Here is a 16,810-nt window from a genome sequence, read left to right on the forward strand (position 1 = left end):
AGGTTAGGCAATCAGTAGATCCTTTGGGGTCTTGGTAGTTATCATGGAGATTTAGAAAACAGACTTGGGAAATATCTACTCCTTCATTCTCTGTCCTATTCCCCCAGTTAATCCCTGAGTTTCCCTAGGAAGGGACAGAAAACAGGAGGTTATTACAAAACACATGCTACTCTTCAGTTTCTGGTTTCAGCTTCCCATGTGGGAGTAGGAGGCTCAAATGGAATCTTTTACTCATTGAGATCCCTGCCTAGTTGCAGAGGACATTGAGGTTCCCTTTACTTCACAGAAACGAGGCCACCCTGACATGCCACTTCCCTCACCCCAACCACCTGGCTCCAGAACCTGAGCCCCAACTCATTTGAAATGAATAAGAGTTTAAATTCCAAATGCTCCCTTCAAGAAGTCAGCTTGATACATTTTCACAAAACGTTTGGTCAATGGCATCTTTGAAAAGTCAAGAGATTGTTGTTCATGACCATATGTGTGGTTATGGCATTTAAAGGCATAAATAAATTAAATGTCCCTCTTAAGTTATATGTAACATTTTTCGACCCAGTCTATGTATTTATGCAACATACTTTGAAAGCTTACATGCCAGGCATATAGTATCATTGAACTAACTGTCCTGAGTCATCTGTTTACCTCTTTCTCTCCTGAAGGCAGAGGCTGCTTTCTTTTAATTCTTGTATTCATAAGGCCAAGAAGAAGGGCTAATGCCTAATAAACATTGAATGCTTGCTGAATGAACATAGGTGCTAGAAGGATCAAAGCCTTGCGGCATTTTGCAAAATCTCTTTAAAAAAATCATTCTTATGCTGATATATTCGCTGATAGATATCAGTGACCTAATATATCTATATACATTCTGCATTTGTACAAAGCTTAAACCCTTTTGAAAGCACTACACCACTTTTATATCTCCATCTTCTTAATATTTGCTTAAGCCTGAGTGCCCACTGAGGAAATAAGGAAGCAAAGCTCTCATCAAATAAGGAAGCAAAGACTAAGCTCTCATCAAAAGTTGGTGGAAGAGTCCTTTCTAGAACTTGAATTGCCTGACTTTTCCACACTCACTCTTGCTCGGCAGTATGGTAATTTCCCATTTAGCAAAAAATATACTGTGTGGGAAGCATCACATCGTCTGGTGTTTTTGAAGCTCCAGTAAAATGAGTCACTGCGCCATCATAAGAAAAACCTTGAAATCTTTCCCTTTAGGATTAAGAGTAAAGCCTCATTATGTAACTTCAAATTCTCCAAGAGAGTTGGTGAGTAAATCCAAGATAATAGGATTAAAATAGGTAAAATCAAGTTTATGATGCTGATGGAACAAAAGCAATGCAAAGGAGTTCTAGATAGTTGATGCTTGTGCCACCAGGAGCACACCCTGAGGCCATTTGTGTCAAGGGCAGTTAGTCATTGGTTTGCCTCATAGTTTGGGCAAAAAAGATATGCCAGTTGTCACTTCTGGAACTGCATAACCATGAAAATTCCATAAGGTGGATGCTGATTGACTAAAGTCAAGAAATTCAGATTCATGTCTCATTTCCTTATATCCTGACCAAAAATATAATGTGTGCTTGTTCCTTTTAATAACTTTGAAGAAAAGCTGAACAAAATGAAATTCTCTGAAATTAAATTATATAAAATTCTGAAACTCTACACAATAAAGAACTGCTGGTTCTTGAGGAATCTTAATAAATAATATCCTTTCTCCTTACTCCCAAGTTAGACTGAGGTGTCAGTAAGGAAATCAAAATATTAGCTTTATTACCTATAAAGGTTAGTTGAAAACTGTAGCTAAGGTGTGTAGCTTTCTAATATTAAACCCCAGAATTAGTTACTCACAAACACGGGTACAGCTAGACGGCCACTACCTTCCCCCCAGGGGGCCTGGCATAGTAACACTTAGACCCCTGAGGAAGAGATCAAAGCATGTTCTCTGCAGGCAGAAAGATGCCAGAAACAAAGCAAAAGAAAAAGTTACTTTACCCAGGTCTTCTAGGAACTCATCAAAGAGGTCATTTCCCCTCTGCTTGTTTGGAACCAAGGTTGCTACTCTAATGATGCTCCCTCCACATAGAAGGAAGCAAGCTTCAGAGGGAGTGCAAATGTAGTCTACCTCTAACCTCCATGTTTATTGCTTTTAACCCACTGACCGCCTGAGCTAATTTATCCTTTAAAAGTATATTGCCATGTATTTTGTTCTATCATTCGAGTAAGTAATAGTGTTTCATTATTTATAGAGCTTATTAAAATGGCCGGTTTCTGCATGGGGAACTTGAATTCCATGTTGGAATATATAGTGAACACTGGTGTGCCACCTGGATCTCTCAACTTCAGGACCGAGTCATTCATTTCTTTAGCCGCTGAGAGTGCTGGTGGCTGACAGCTCACCGCTGAGCCCCACTCTGCGTCCACCCTTCTGGGGATTGCTCTTATGCCAGGATATATCCAATGACTGCTCCATTCTGGAGTACAAAAGCCAGCTCCATTGATCCCATTTGAGACAACTCTGCAGGCCATTCAGCTCCAGAGGTCCTCATGGGGTTGGCTGAGGTCTCCCTTGTGACTTCACTGAAGCTCACCTTCCTTTGCTGCTCCAACTTTTCTCCCCTCTCTCATAGGTATGCATTCTATTAGCACCCCCAGATAAACTGAGGCCCACAAAACTCCTTCTGGGTCTGTTTCTTAAGGAAAATGACCTCCCACAGCATATTTGAACAGGAAACATATTCTATATAAATTTATTTCTTCATATATTAATTGCTTTTTAAAATGCTGTATTCTACCCACCAAAATAAAGTGAACCAAAAAACCAAATTGAAAATACAATCTTCACATCAGAGAAGCTTACTTAATGATAAAGGCACAGCAAAAACTGGCCCATTGAGCATGACATCTTCCCAGAGGCCATATATCACTGCAGTTTCTGAGGTCCATTTGTGTAATTAGATACTAACTATAAAGTACCACTTTTGGAAAAACGTGCCGGCAACTCTTTTTCACATTCATTTTTTGACTGGGCTCTGATCTCATGTGTTGTTTAAATGTAACTTAAAAGGTGATATTTACTATCTAGGGGGGAAAATAGCTGCAAAATTAAAAGATGTACTTGAGTTTGATACCAATCACAAATATTACTATCAGTTCTTGTTGGAAACTAAGTGTTATTTTAAAACTAAGCCATGCTTTTGTCTTCTCTTTGTGCACAGGCCCAGGCCTCCCCATTTCCACCCTTCATGATGGCTACACAGATCAAGGTACTTTCTCTTGCATGCTGTTGTCCTGTCTGTAGAAACCCTGAACTCTCAGTGACACCACACTAGAGGAAGCAAGACAGTTTACCCACACCAACAAGGGGAAGTATGATAGAATCCTGTTATCATATAGCTTATTATTACACAGATTTGAGTATTCTTTGAGTCAAACCTGATTATATGAAATTTAATAATATTTGCAGTAAGAACCTGACATAACACAGATGAGTTTTATCAAAGGGATTAATTCTGTCTTCCCTAATCAAATTGTAAAAAAGCACAAAAGCTTAAAATTGGAAGGAAACTTAGGATATTTCATACAACCACCCTCCCAAATAAAAATTCCTTATGTGTGTGTGTGTGTGTGTGTGTGTGTGTGTGTGTGTGTGTGTCTGTGTGTGTGTGTGTGTTAACATTTCAAACTAGAGACAAATTTTAGCTATAACTCCAGTTCAACGCAGACGGTAACTATCATGCTAGTTTTGTTGTTTTAACAGCTACATATGAACACCCAGAATTTTGAAGGCTCTTTTTCTCTTCCACTGCTACCAAGATAGTCCTCGTCCATCTTGTATTTGTAATATTGGTTCAAAATAGTTCACAGATCAAAGATAACCATTTTTGCACTCAGCAAAGTTATCCAAGTGTATTGCCCTGAATCTTTTCCTAAGGTTCTTCATTATCTTTTGATGTACTATTAAACAATGTCATAGGGTTGAAGTTGTTAGTGACTAGGTACAATAAGAGACTTCAGTACTCATGCCTGCAATCATCCCAGGACAGCTTTGGTGACAAGGCAGAAGACTGCTTTGGGATTAGTTCGGCAGCCAGTCCAATAGTTCAAGGATAGGTGAAAATAAGGTAATGAGGAAAAACAGAGTCAGTTCAGGAGCTCTGGACAGGACAGGCATTTTAATAATGGAACTGTGAATTTAGTTTTATTTCGAAGTTTTCTGTTTTTTTTTTTTTACTTTGTGTCTCATAATGAAATACTTTTAAGAATAACAGATTGTATTTCTCAATTTGTCTTATCTCAGTCTTCAGAATTTAAAGCAGTTCTTTCAAATCTGTAATTTTTTAATGGAAATCACCATAAATATATAATTCCTATTTTACCATGACTGCAAAATAAAGGTCAGCTTCTATTTTCCTAGATACCAATTTTTAGAAGGTTCACAAAGTTTGATTATGTCACCAAACACTTACAAATAGGTACAGTATTGAGGTCACTCTCATATGTGTAATACGTATTTTTATGTCCTCTAACTTGCAATATAGAATGCAAATTCTTTTAGAGCACAATTCTGCAAACTTATCTAATGATAAAATTCTCCAGAGATGTTTACTATAAATACTCTGAGACACTTCCCAGGAATTTCAATTCAGTGGGTCTTAGGTTGGGTTGGGAAAACTGCATTTTTAATAAATTCCCAGAAAACTTATGGAGCTACTTTTTAAAGGCAAATGCTACATCTTCTATTTATTTGTAGTTTTTCACTCATTTTCCATTGCATTAGGTGGCAACAATTTTTATTCGACAGATCTTTATTAAGTACCTATCACATTAAATCAGACCCTGTACTGGATAATAGAGTCTTAATATGAACTGATATTGGTCAGATATGGTCTCTAAATTCAAGGAGATTATAGATCAAAGGAGAATACAAATGTGTGAATAGGCAGTTACGATATAGTAGGCGCAAAGTATTAAGATGGGGAAACTAGATCATGGAAAGCACATAAGCAGAGTACCTCATCTGGATTTGGGGGTTAGGCAATGTTTCTTAATGAGAGCTATACCAAACTGGTAACTCATAAATATAAGGAGGAATTGATGCTGGTTGGATATCTGGCTTGGTCAAGGGAAATGATATTAATCCCTTTTACTAAAAAGGGGGATTCACAGTGGAGAGAAATTTGGGGGGAGATGATTAATTTTGTTTTGAATGTTGAATGTTAAATGTTGAGTTATTGATGGGCTATCCAAGTGGGGCCATCCTGGAGTGATATAGTTTTGGATCTGGATGGTGGAGGACTGGTTTGTACTGATGATGATGATCAAGAAGTCGTTCATTTATGGACATTAATAACATGTTTACTACGGCCATGGAAGTGGATGAGACAGCAGAGTGAGAAAAATGAGGGTGGGTGGGAGTAGTGGAGAGTGAGCCTAGAATGAAAGTGTGTGGAACACCAACACAAGAAATGGAAAGAGAAAAATGAACCTGTAAAGGAAACCAAGAGGGGACAGAAGAAGGACCACCTCAAAAGTATGGTGTCATGAAAGGCAGGGCAGGAGAGGATCTGTATCAAGTGCTACAGAGAGTGAAGTTAGACCTGCTTTAAACCAATGAACTTAGCAAGAGAGTGATTAGCATTAGCTTGGTCAGAGCCATTTCAGTGGAACAGCTGAAGTGGAAGCCAGATTGAAGTAAATTTAGGCCTGCAGAGATGGCGGGGGGCGGCAGGCGGCGGGGGGAGCAGCGGGATGAAAGAAAAAAAAAAGAAAAGAAAGAAAGAAGAAAAGAAAAGAGAGAGAGTATGTTCAATAGGTCTGACTGATCAGAAGTGGAAAGAGATGGGATAATAGCTGAAAGGGATTGAGGTTTAATTTTGTTTTTCAAAGATGATGAACTTTTGAGCATGGTTAAATGTTGATGGAAGAAATTAGGAGACCAAAAGGGGTTGAAGATATAAAGGAGGGAGGTCCCTGCGAAGCTGGGAAAAGATGGAGTCCAGAGCCAGGTGAGGGGATTATTTTCTGGCATTGTGATGAGAGAGAATGAAGGATTATTGATGTAATAATATGAAAGCTTGAAGACATTGCAGAAAACAGTACAATGGCTTCATTTTCTCTGCAAAGTAGAGTAAGGTCATTTGAAAAGAGCAGACAGTACTTGTAAAAGCAGATGCTAAGAAACTCAGAAGATCTGGCACTTGACATTAAGAGCACCATTGAGCCATAGTTGCTTAGAGCACAGCAGGTGCTCATTAAAATTACCTGACTAATTGACCTCATTTATCAGCTTTTCTACAGATTCTTCATATAATTTAATTAATAAGCAATATATGTACTTAATATGATTTTATTGTACTTAATATAACTTAAGTACAAACAAAAGTCTCATATACGATCCATCATTCTTACTGCTTGATTTCATCATAATAAAAAGTACAAATATGTAGAGAACACAAACTACATGTCAGATACTAAGTAAGTACTAAGTATATACTGGGAGCTGTGTATGCAATGATTAGTGAAACAAGGTAAAAGGTGCAGTCTGACCTTTGTAGCACTCCTCAGCTAAGTGATAGTCTCTTAATGTAAAGCCACATAGAGAAGCCCAATTGCCACCCCTCCCTCTCCTCATAGACCTATTAAATTCCATTTTGCTCCAAAGGGTGGAAAAATTGCCTACTTATCATTAGTAAAAATGCAACCCTGGACTGTAGAAACATTAGTAAGCTTTTAAATTAAAAGCTTTTTAATTTAAAAAGTTTTGACATTTCAGTAAGTCATGAATCGGAAAAGTTCAATAGCTAGGAACAAAATAGAGAAAGAGTCAAAGTCAAACCAAAATGGCAAATGTCTCCGATTTCTGGTACTTGTTGGTTAAATGATAAAAAATAGCAATAAATAAATAAATAATGCAGCCACCCTGAGTGCTTGCTCTGTACAAGATTCCCTTATCCACGATAGCTCCACGTATAGAACCCACACAAGGAAAATGAAAAGCTGATTTCATTTACTTAGAATTGTGTATTCCTTTATTTATTTATTTATTTATTTATTTATTTATTTATTTATTTATTTATTTATTTATCATTGTGACTCTTAAGATGACACAAGTATCTCTTTCCTGATGGATTATCCAAAGTTAAAATGAAATGCATTATGTATCTTATATAACTTTTACTATACTTGTTCTAAGATTAAATATAACATGTTGGAGCAAAATGCCATGAGTATATGAAAACAGAGTTATAAAGGAAGTGATTTGGCAAACTTAGTGTAGTTACAAGTACTTCTCTAGTTCTCTATCTTCGAGGACCACTTTTTTAAAACAAAAACAAGAAGTCTACAGGTTGCCTTTTGTAGAAACCTCCATTTTCAGAAATTATTCAGACCTTCTTTCAAAAAGTAAAGCTACAATCTCTACAAATTATGTGAAAGTCTAACTTTTACTGGAAGATGCTTGGTATCAATTCCAGTTTAAAATAAAGCTTATGAAAAACCCTCTCTTGCTAGAAATACATTTGCATACACCACCAATCTATAGCATCAGGAGATGAATAGGATTAGTTCAGCTTTAAAGATTTAAGTGTGAAACACAACTAAGTTCACACATAAATAGCAGTTTTTTAGAATATATTTTAAAGTGAAAGACAGAAATCATAGTGTGTATGTACTGTTGTTTTAGTAAAATACATAACTACTTTGAGAGAAAGAATTGAAGAAATAGAGTGCACAGTTATTTAATACAAAAAAGAGGAAGAATATTCTATATTAATCAAGCACAACATGAAAGGGTTAAGAAAGAAATAGATATTAAAAAATCACAGAAATGCTCCTCTCTTCTTTAGTGCTATGTTCTTAGAAACATCCGGGCCATGAGAACCAAGTGGAAGAAGAGAATGTGCAGGCCGAATCACAAAAGAAAAAAGATGAGACAGAGGTTCGAGTAGAAAGCTAGTGTGGAAAGCACAGCAGAAATATAGAGAGAGGCCAGGGACACTGGCACAAATTGCTGTACTGCATGCCTGCTGTCTAGAACTTCTCAATGAATCTAGAACATCCATCGCCATCTAATTGCTGTGACCACCTTTGAAAGAGCCACCTTGCTCATACAAAACAGTCTTTTTTGGTCCCTCTTGGTGCCTTGGCCTATGACGTTCTGGACTAGCTCTGTTCTCAGTTGTGGCTGAATGTAATGCGTACAATAAATCATCTCCTTTGCTATCTTAACTAAGGAAAAAAATTACAGAAATGGATTTGAATTCACACATTGAAAATTTTAAAAACACCCCTTGTAGCTACATAATTAATTATTTTAAATTTGCAGTTTCAGAAATATAAATTTTACGTCTACTTTTTTTCAGTGAATGATAAAAAAATGTCACTTACTCAGATCATACCTTTACGTTAAAAAAGAAAAGTTGGAGATGGGAAAATATGGTTTAATAAACATCGTTGCTTCTGTGATTTTACTCAAAATGTGTTTTGATCTGGTAAAGATCAATTTAGGAGATAATGATTGCTGTCCTTCATAAACTCATACCTGCTTTAAAGGCTGGGTTAAAAATATTCTTCCCAATATGAAATTCCTTAAGCAATCTTTATACAGTTTCAGTTTCATCCATATTAAAGCCAAAAGAATTTTTAGAAAGAAATTTTCTTATGGAAATGTTACTAATTAAAAATGAACATTTTATTTTTTTAAAGAAATTAAAATCTTGGAAGAAAACAAGGAATTGGAAAATGCTTTGAAAAATATCCAGCTGCCTAAAGAGGAAATAAAGAAACTTGAAGTGGATGAAATTAGTAAGATCTTTTAAAAACGTCTCATTTAAAGATATAAAGTTGAACACTTATCTTACTTTTAAAAAAATGATGGGGTAAATATAGTACAAATCCTACAATATTACAGGATCTTAATTAAAACAATCTTACTGTAACATAGTCAAGTTTTTCATTAAATATCTAATATGTTTGTGAATAGAGTTGACGTTATTCTTTTCTATAACTTCATTTCAGGACTGATACTTTTTAAAAAGACCTGGTCTAATTTTAATTTTAGAATGTGCTTCTAGAAAAAAATAATTTTAGATTTCTAGTAATTTGTTAATTAGACAAAAATATGTAATCAAAATCAATTTAAAACATGTTCTTGATTCTAACAATTGACTAGTTATAAGTTGATTTTGTTATATATCATTATTAAAGAAAATAATGCTATGATTATAGTGGAATAAAGATTTTTCTCCTTTATTTTTCTAAGCTTTATGGTACAAGATGATTCTTCCTCCTCAATTTGACAGCTCAAAGAAGTATCCTCTACTAATTCAAGTGTACGTAATATTCTCTTTGATGTAAAAAGAGTACTTTCTGAAAATAAGTTGGATTAAATATACATTTATGAAATAGAATGAACTGTTCTTCTTAGTAACATTTCTTATTGATGCTGTTTTTATATATTCCTCAACTAATCAGAGTAAATAAAATATGGCTATTTAAAATAGATTGAGGAAGTTTTGAGATTTTAGATGGACTTGCTTGCATTTGCTGTGTTGAATTTCCTTTGTATGGCAAATTGCCGAATGTGTCAGAATACCTTTGAGATAAACTGCAGCCAAAAAAGAATATTGTAAATCATCTTAACGTCTTATGTAATTGAGTTAGATATGAAATAAGGGAATGGAATACATTTAGTGGAATCACACCCAAAATCAGTGCTGACCTACACACAATTTGCTTAAAACACCATGCATTTTTTTAGTATATCTTATGTCTGCTTTTAGCAAGTGGCAGGTGGCAGAAATGACGAAAAACCCACACATATTCCTTGAAATGCCAACCCTAGATGTATCCGTTTTGGGGAATAAGAGATGCTGTGTCCCAAAACAACTTCCTTGTAGCAAACCTCTGGGAAAAGCCTGGTCCTCTCTTGATTTTGAGCCAGTTCTAATGCCACTGTTATTGAAATTTTATCATGCAAATGTACTGGGAAGTACTAAAGGCAATTATGGGCTATGATGGGAAGTTGAATTTTACAAAAGAATCAGAGATTCTCTCTCTAATTTTTTTTTTTTTCTTTAGATATGGTGGTCCCTGCAGTCAGAGTGTAAGGTCTGTATTCGCTATTAGTTGGATTTCTTATCTTGCAAGTAAGGAAGGGATAGTCATTGCATTGGTGGATGGTCGAGGAACAGCTTTCCAAGGTGACAAACACCTGTATGCAGTATATAGAAAGCTGGGTGTTTATGAAGTTGAAGACCAGATCACAGCTGTCAGGTGAGCACCTTCTCATTCAAACAGAAATTGATGTACAACAAAAATCACACAATCACTATTAGGTTTCTCATCCTTAATGACTTCATTCTTTTCATTTATTTTTTAAATGTCTAGTTTTCTAACTTCATCTAAAGCTATCATTAATCTTAAAGGGATATTTTTGTCCAATATGATTTAAAAGGATTCATGAAAGAGAGCTGATAAATGTTTGAAAAATAATTTATATTGACAAATGACAAATACTCTTTCAATAGTTCAGTCATTCTAATATCCTTTCATTTATTAACACTGCTCACAATTAGCTAAAAAAAATTGTTTAACTCTAGAGACAGTCTGCAGGAAACCAAACAGTTGAATTTGCTCAAACATTGTGGGTTCTCCCTCATAGATTTAGAAATGGGTCAAGATTTCATCATCACTCTATATTATAGATGTTAAGCATTTATTTGTGATTAAACTAGCTATGAAGCTCAGCTATATTAGCGAGAAAGTGTTTCCCTAGTTTCATGTGACAAAAAATTTATTTTACATAATACAAATTATATTATGAAAACATTTAGAGGAAAGACAGATTCAATATCTGAGTTCTTCCCAACTACATTCTCAACCACAATTTAGGGCTCAATTATCTTTTCCTAAACCAAAATTTCATAGTCACCAAAATTGTTGCTTATTTGAAAATACTTATTTTTCTGGATATTTCTCCATATTTGTTGGGTTTCTGTTAGTATAGTGTGAGAAGATGAGGTTAAAGAATGGTAGTTTATAAACATAAAAGCTAACTCAGGACAATTACACTCTTAGTCCCGGATATGCATGCGTGCATGATAGCTAAAGGTTAAACATTTTTTACAGCAAAGAGAAATTTATAAAATTCATTACTACACTTATTTTAATCTTAATGTTATCAATAACTATTGATTTCAATGCAATATATACAACACAGATTGTATTTAACAGCTAGGAGCCAGGCCAAGACAATACTTTTCTGTATTTTTCTCTCAAATCAAAGCAGAAGAGGTTAGCCTCACAAGTAATTCTGTTTTAAAAGTATAGGAAAGTAATCATAGCCCATGTGTTTTCATATTTTTCTTCCATTCTGAACAACAATATAAACACATTTACACGTAAAATATTTCATTGAAAACAGTCTATTTTCATAAAATCTGACAAATAAGTAGATTATCAAATTATACTGCACAATCTATAGGCATCATTCATGCCTAACTTGTAGGAGGCTCTATCTTTCTGCCTGATCCAGATTTTTTACCTTTCCACTATTAATTTTTTTGGGAGAGTCTTCTGCATGAGGAAGAGATAGAGAAGAGATAGTTCAAAGAAACGCCCCAGGGAGAGATCAGTTTCTCATACAAAGACTATGGCGCACCTTAATGGGAATATTAACACAATTGTCAGAATTATAGATTTCATTCTTTTAGAATTTTTTTGACATTGTGGGTCACATCTATTTGTATTTAGACCATGCAATAAAAGCCAAGGATATGTAATCCTGGCATTACATCAAAAGTCAGAGATATAAACTATATCTCAATTACATCTTTTCCAAAATTAATAGAGCTAAAAAAAGTGGTTTCTTTCGACTTTGGTTAACAAAAAACAATCTCATCATCATTATCGTTTCATCATCATGACCTACCAATAACAATAAAATATGACATTATATTTTTGTGCATGTATTTACCACCAAAAATTCAACATCCAAATTTAAGAACACCCCATGAGGCAGAGCAGATAGCTTCTTAATGTGTTCCTTGGATGAAATGGAAATTTAAATCTGAAGCCCATGTATAGACCTTAAAAACCATTATTTCTGATGGTCAGTATATAGACAGGAAGCCACAAATTCTACCAATTTTCACAATAGCATAAATATCTTTGGCCCTTAGAATTGAAGATGGACCAGAAAGTATAATTGGATCCCTTTATCAATGAGCCATTTGAAGAAAGTCTTCCTGCTATAGAGCAGGCATAAATGTTCGCTTCTTTACTCAGTCATTCAACAAGAGATCAAATATTAATATATACCATTGCAATACCCTCTGTATAAAATTGTGCAGTTTACAATCTCTACTCTCAATGTACTTACAATCTTTGTAAAGTAAATAAACCACCTGCACTCTAAAGGGACAGCATTGCTGTTCAATAAAACTTTCAGTAAACACCTTTATGAACAAGAGGTGGCTGCATGGCTCACGCACAGAACATATGCAACAGTGCAGATGCCAGTTGGCACTGGCCTTGGCTTTGCTTGAAACCATTATTCTGCAAAAATGAAAAGGAAGTCTTTTGAAAAAATAAAAACTAAAAAGAACAGATTTATAATGACAATCCTGGAAATAACCACATGTCTCCCCGAGTTTTTGGGGACTTTGGTGGTGAATACACAATGCAATATACAGATGATGTATTATAGAATTGTATACTTGAAACCTATATAATCATATTACCCAATGTGACCACAATAAATTTAATAATTTTTTTTAAAAGAAGTATTTTAGGAATCAGACACTAGATGTCTGACCTAGGGAATTAGGATTATGATTTCTCTGTGTAGCCCTCAAATTACCTCCTCCCAAAAGAATAAAATTTGTCACCTTGAATCTGTTATAAAAAAATGCAATCTGGCTAAATTTTTTACATACCAAAAGAAAATCATACGTACATGTTTGAAAACAACAGTAAATACTAGTCGGAGTCAATAAATAGATTTATAAAGAAAAGCAGGAAAAAATTAAAAAGAAGCCACACAACTTTACTACTTTTGACTATACAAAAGAAGTGTTTCACAGATGTTTGCGAGGTCAAAGGATAAGTGAAACCGGGATCTGCTTTATTCACACTTCTCTGCAAATGGTATGTATGTGAGACCCATAAAACTTTGGTAGTCATAGGGTCAGCTCTGCTCATTTGGAGTATATTTGGCATTTTTGACATTCTCACAATTTCGAAATTTTATATAACTTGAGAGTTAGCGGTGAAGAAGGATTATATGAGAAAAAAATATATCCTAGCATACTGTTATACATGGTATCAATAAGAACATTTCCAAATTAGAATAATAATTGATCACTAGGATTCCAAGTTGACCTTTGGTCTAAGGCCATTTTTATGAGAGAAAAGTTGTAAAGTTCAGTCCAGCATCCAAAATCAGGAAAACATGCTTTTTCATTTGTTACTAACATTTTGTTGATTTAACCACATTATCAACAGTATTTCTGATAACCCTCCTGGAAGCTCTACAGAATTTGGAGGTAAATTATATAGAGCCTTGTTGGTCTCAATGTGCTCATAATATCTAGGTAACCTTTAACCTAGTCCTGCCACATTAAGTGTTAATGTTTCATTTCCATGTTAACTATTGCACTATCATTTCCTGTAAATGTCATCATTTCAGAATTAACCTAGGAAGGGAGCTGTTAAGAATTTTCTGTTTCCATGTATCACCTGTTATTTGCTTTTACCCCAGATACAAGGCAATATGATTGCTAGCTTCTGGGAGATCATAAAATCATGGATTGATTTTATGGCTCAGAACCATCTTCAAGCACTCGTGGCAAGCTTACTTTTTTTTAACAAAGAAAGTGAACATTTTCTTTCATTTGTTTTTTGAACTTTGTAGATTGCTGAAATGCCACAATTTGCCACACATTTTCTTTGCTTTATCATAAATGGCATCCACACAGGTAGCAACTTTCCATTTGTTACTGCATTTCTTCCCTGTAGACTCCTCAGTGTCCATCAGACAGTGTCGGGTAAGCTGTGACTGACAGGGCTTCTTCCCATATGTTTGTCCAGGGCATTTGCCCAGCTCCTCCATGCAATGGAAACATGCATCAAATCAATGCAACGAGCAAAATGGTTGCTGTGAAATCCCTTTAAGAAACTAAGTTTTTCAACTAATGAAAATCACTCTGTCCTGATTCCAGAGAAGGTTCAGAAAGATCATTAATGTAACTAAAGGGAGCAAAAACAGTATTTGTCTGGGGCGATGTGTGTCACTTTGTGTCTTCCCCTTCTTCCCCATACTGTTGCATCCAGGCCTTTGCAGTGGCTCATCTAGTTTGCTTTTTTCTCCCACTGCTTCTGTTTCGCTGAGAATTTCATGAGTTTTTATCAAACCATTCCCAAAATAAATCACAATTGCTCTAGAACATCAGCCCTCAAGGGAGCATGAAATGAATTAGCCTAAAACACTCTTGTTTTGTTCCAATTTTGAAGTTACATTTTTGAGGGCTTCCCATGACTTTTTAAAGGTTGCCCTTCAGTATGGCCCCTTGCTCCAAAGGAGAGATTTATTTTCAAAATAGTTTTCAAATGGAAGTTCTATAATGGAACACAACTGAATCATGTCCATGCCCTAATAGATACATTATTATTCATAACATGATAAATTGAGGGTAACTAAGTATGAAATGGGAGAGGGATGGATATTTTTTCATGAATGGATGTGACCAAAAATGAGGTGGTGATTAACACCTAAGCAAAGAAGGTCATGTGAAATTAACACGATTTAAAACAACAAGAGCAAAACATTTTTTTCAAAAGCTGGGGATTTGGAAATTTGGTCCTAGTTGTGGTGCTGTTACTTCTTGTGTTACTATGAGCCTGTCTCTTGAGCTCTCTGAGGCCCAAGTGACTTAAACACAATTAGGATACAAGGCCTTCCAGCCCTGAAGTAATACTCAATAGATGTGCCGTACAGACTAAAGAATCATTTTATTTTTTGCAGAAAACATGATAATATTCTTTTAATTATTTGTAAATGCAGTCTGATTATGCATGTGTTTAAACAAAGAAAATATAACATTTCTATTAAATCTTTGGAGTAAATGTGCTTGTGTAATGAAGTAAATGTCATGTGTACGTACTTAAAATTCTAAAAATTTGTTTTTTGCTTTAGAAAATTCATAGAAATGGGTTTCATTGATGAAAAAAGAATAGCCATATGGGGCTGGGTGAGTCGTTTTATATGTTCTATGCCTGTTATTCAGTTCAGCAATCATCATTTTTCTAAATTGTTCGCTTATAAGGTTTTTCATGAAATGTTAATGTTGCAGCATAATTTAATCTTCCAATGAAAACAGTTCATTTGAATAATCTGGATTTCAAAGTAATGGCTATAAGTGTTTGTTTCTCTTCTTTCAATCGTTTAGTTTAGCAAATGTATAGCAAATTAACTCATAATTGATACATTTTAATTTAAATTTTGGTATTAGATTATAATATACTGAACTGAACCATATTCATCAGAGGTATAATTTCCTTTGTTATTTTATAGTTACTATATACCTTTTATTTTATATTTCATTGTTTCATTTTTTGAGAAGCTAAGCTAAAGTTTTAAATTACAGAAATGTTCAGAATATAAATTCCTTAGCGCCTAGCCTATGCCAGTCATATCTTTACTATTTTGATTTTGGAGTGGGGGGGTAATCAAATTTTTTTACCAGACTGAATGGTAATTTGTGCTAACTAGAGAGAGATATTTAGTTTCCTAGTTCTGGGTCATGGTGATAATTTCTCTTGTTTGAAGAACTGTGCGGGGGTCTTTAAAATACACATTAAAAGGAGGTAGCGAAAGTTATCAGTCATGAGCAATGAACTCACTGGAAAGTTTAGAGAGATATTGAAAAGAATTTAGATTTGCCCATTATAAATTATGATAATCCCTTCAAGAAAGATTTCCTGTTTCACTTTTTGGTCTGAATTTGTATATTTGCAAGTCAATTTGCAGCCATTTGTGCTTGGGTTGTTTTTCTTGGCTGTTTTCTCTGAGAGAGGCCTGCACAAGATGGAGGGAATGAAACCCAATATTGGAGGGCATCTGCAGGATTCGGCTCCACTCTCAGCTCAGTGACCAGATGAAGAGCTGTTAATGAATTTGTAGAAATTTGTTACTTCAAGACATTTAGTCCTTCTTAAAACTATCAAGTATTAAATATCTAAACAGAATAGAATTTAAAGGGTGGAAATAAATAAAATGTTTATAGTGAAATACTTCAGGTATAATTTTTCCTACCATACATTTTTATGAAAGTTCCTAAAGTAAATCCTTAAAAGATTCAAATTTCAAGCTGAACACTTACATGTGATTATTAACATTTCTCTTAAGAGTTTTACTTCGCTTTTACTGCAGGCTTTGAAATAACCATAAAGTGGAACTTTTAATGTCATTTCTGGAACATTCTAAGTATTAGTTTGGTAGAGAACCATCTATGTGGGATGATTTAAGGAACCCACTCATCACCCAAAAATACATCCATATCAGTCTGAATTTCTTCAATAAGAGATTCTCACCATGTCTGTGCAAATGCTTCCGGAGGAAATATTATATTAGGCCTCCTTCATTGCTTACATTCCAACATAGCAGTGACTGTGAGGTAAACCCTGATTTTTTTGAGGAGAGGTAATCAAATATTTTTTTTGTGAGAGTATGTGTGGGAGAAGAAAGTAATGCGTGAACTGCTAACGGATAGAACACTTGAGCAGCCCCTAAATTAGCAGAAGGACCCAGAAGGTC

The 16,810-nt window shown here is 34.9% G+C and overlaps 1 protein-coding gene across 2 annotated transcripts in view; it reads left to right on the forward strand.

Moving 5' to 3' along the window:
• Positions 1-16,810, forward strand: part of FAP (fibroblast activation protein alpha) — a 69,273-nt gene that overhangs the window by 42,343 nt on the left and 10,120 nt on the right. For both annotated transcript variants that reach the window (XM_011358499.2, XM_011358505.2), the window contains 5 exons: positions 3,213-3,260; positions 8,701-8,799; positions 9,257-9,326; positions 10,075-10,269; positions 15,191-15,245. In XM_011358499.2, coding sequence (XP_011356801.1) covers positions 3,213-3,260; positions 8,701-8,799; positions 9,257-9,326; positions 10,075-10,269; positions 15,191-15,245 — 467 coding nt within the window. The remainder of the gene's footprint in view (positions 1-3,212; positions 3,261-8,700; positions 8,800-9,256; positions 9,327-10,074; positions 10,270-15,190; positions 15,246-16,810) is intronic.

This window comes from Pteropus vampyrus, unplaced genomic scaffold (genome assembly GCF_000151845.1).
Source record: "Pteropus vampyrus isolate Shadow unplaced genomic scaffold, Pvam_2.0 Scaffold2, whole genome shotgun sequence".
NCBI lineage: Eukaryota > Metazoa > Chordata > Mammalia > Chiroptera > Pteropodidae > Pteropus > Pteropus vampyrus.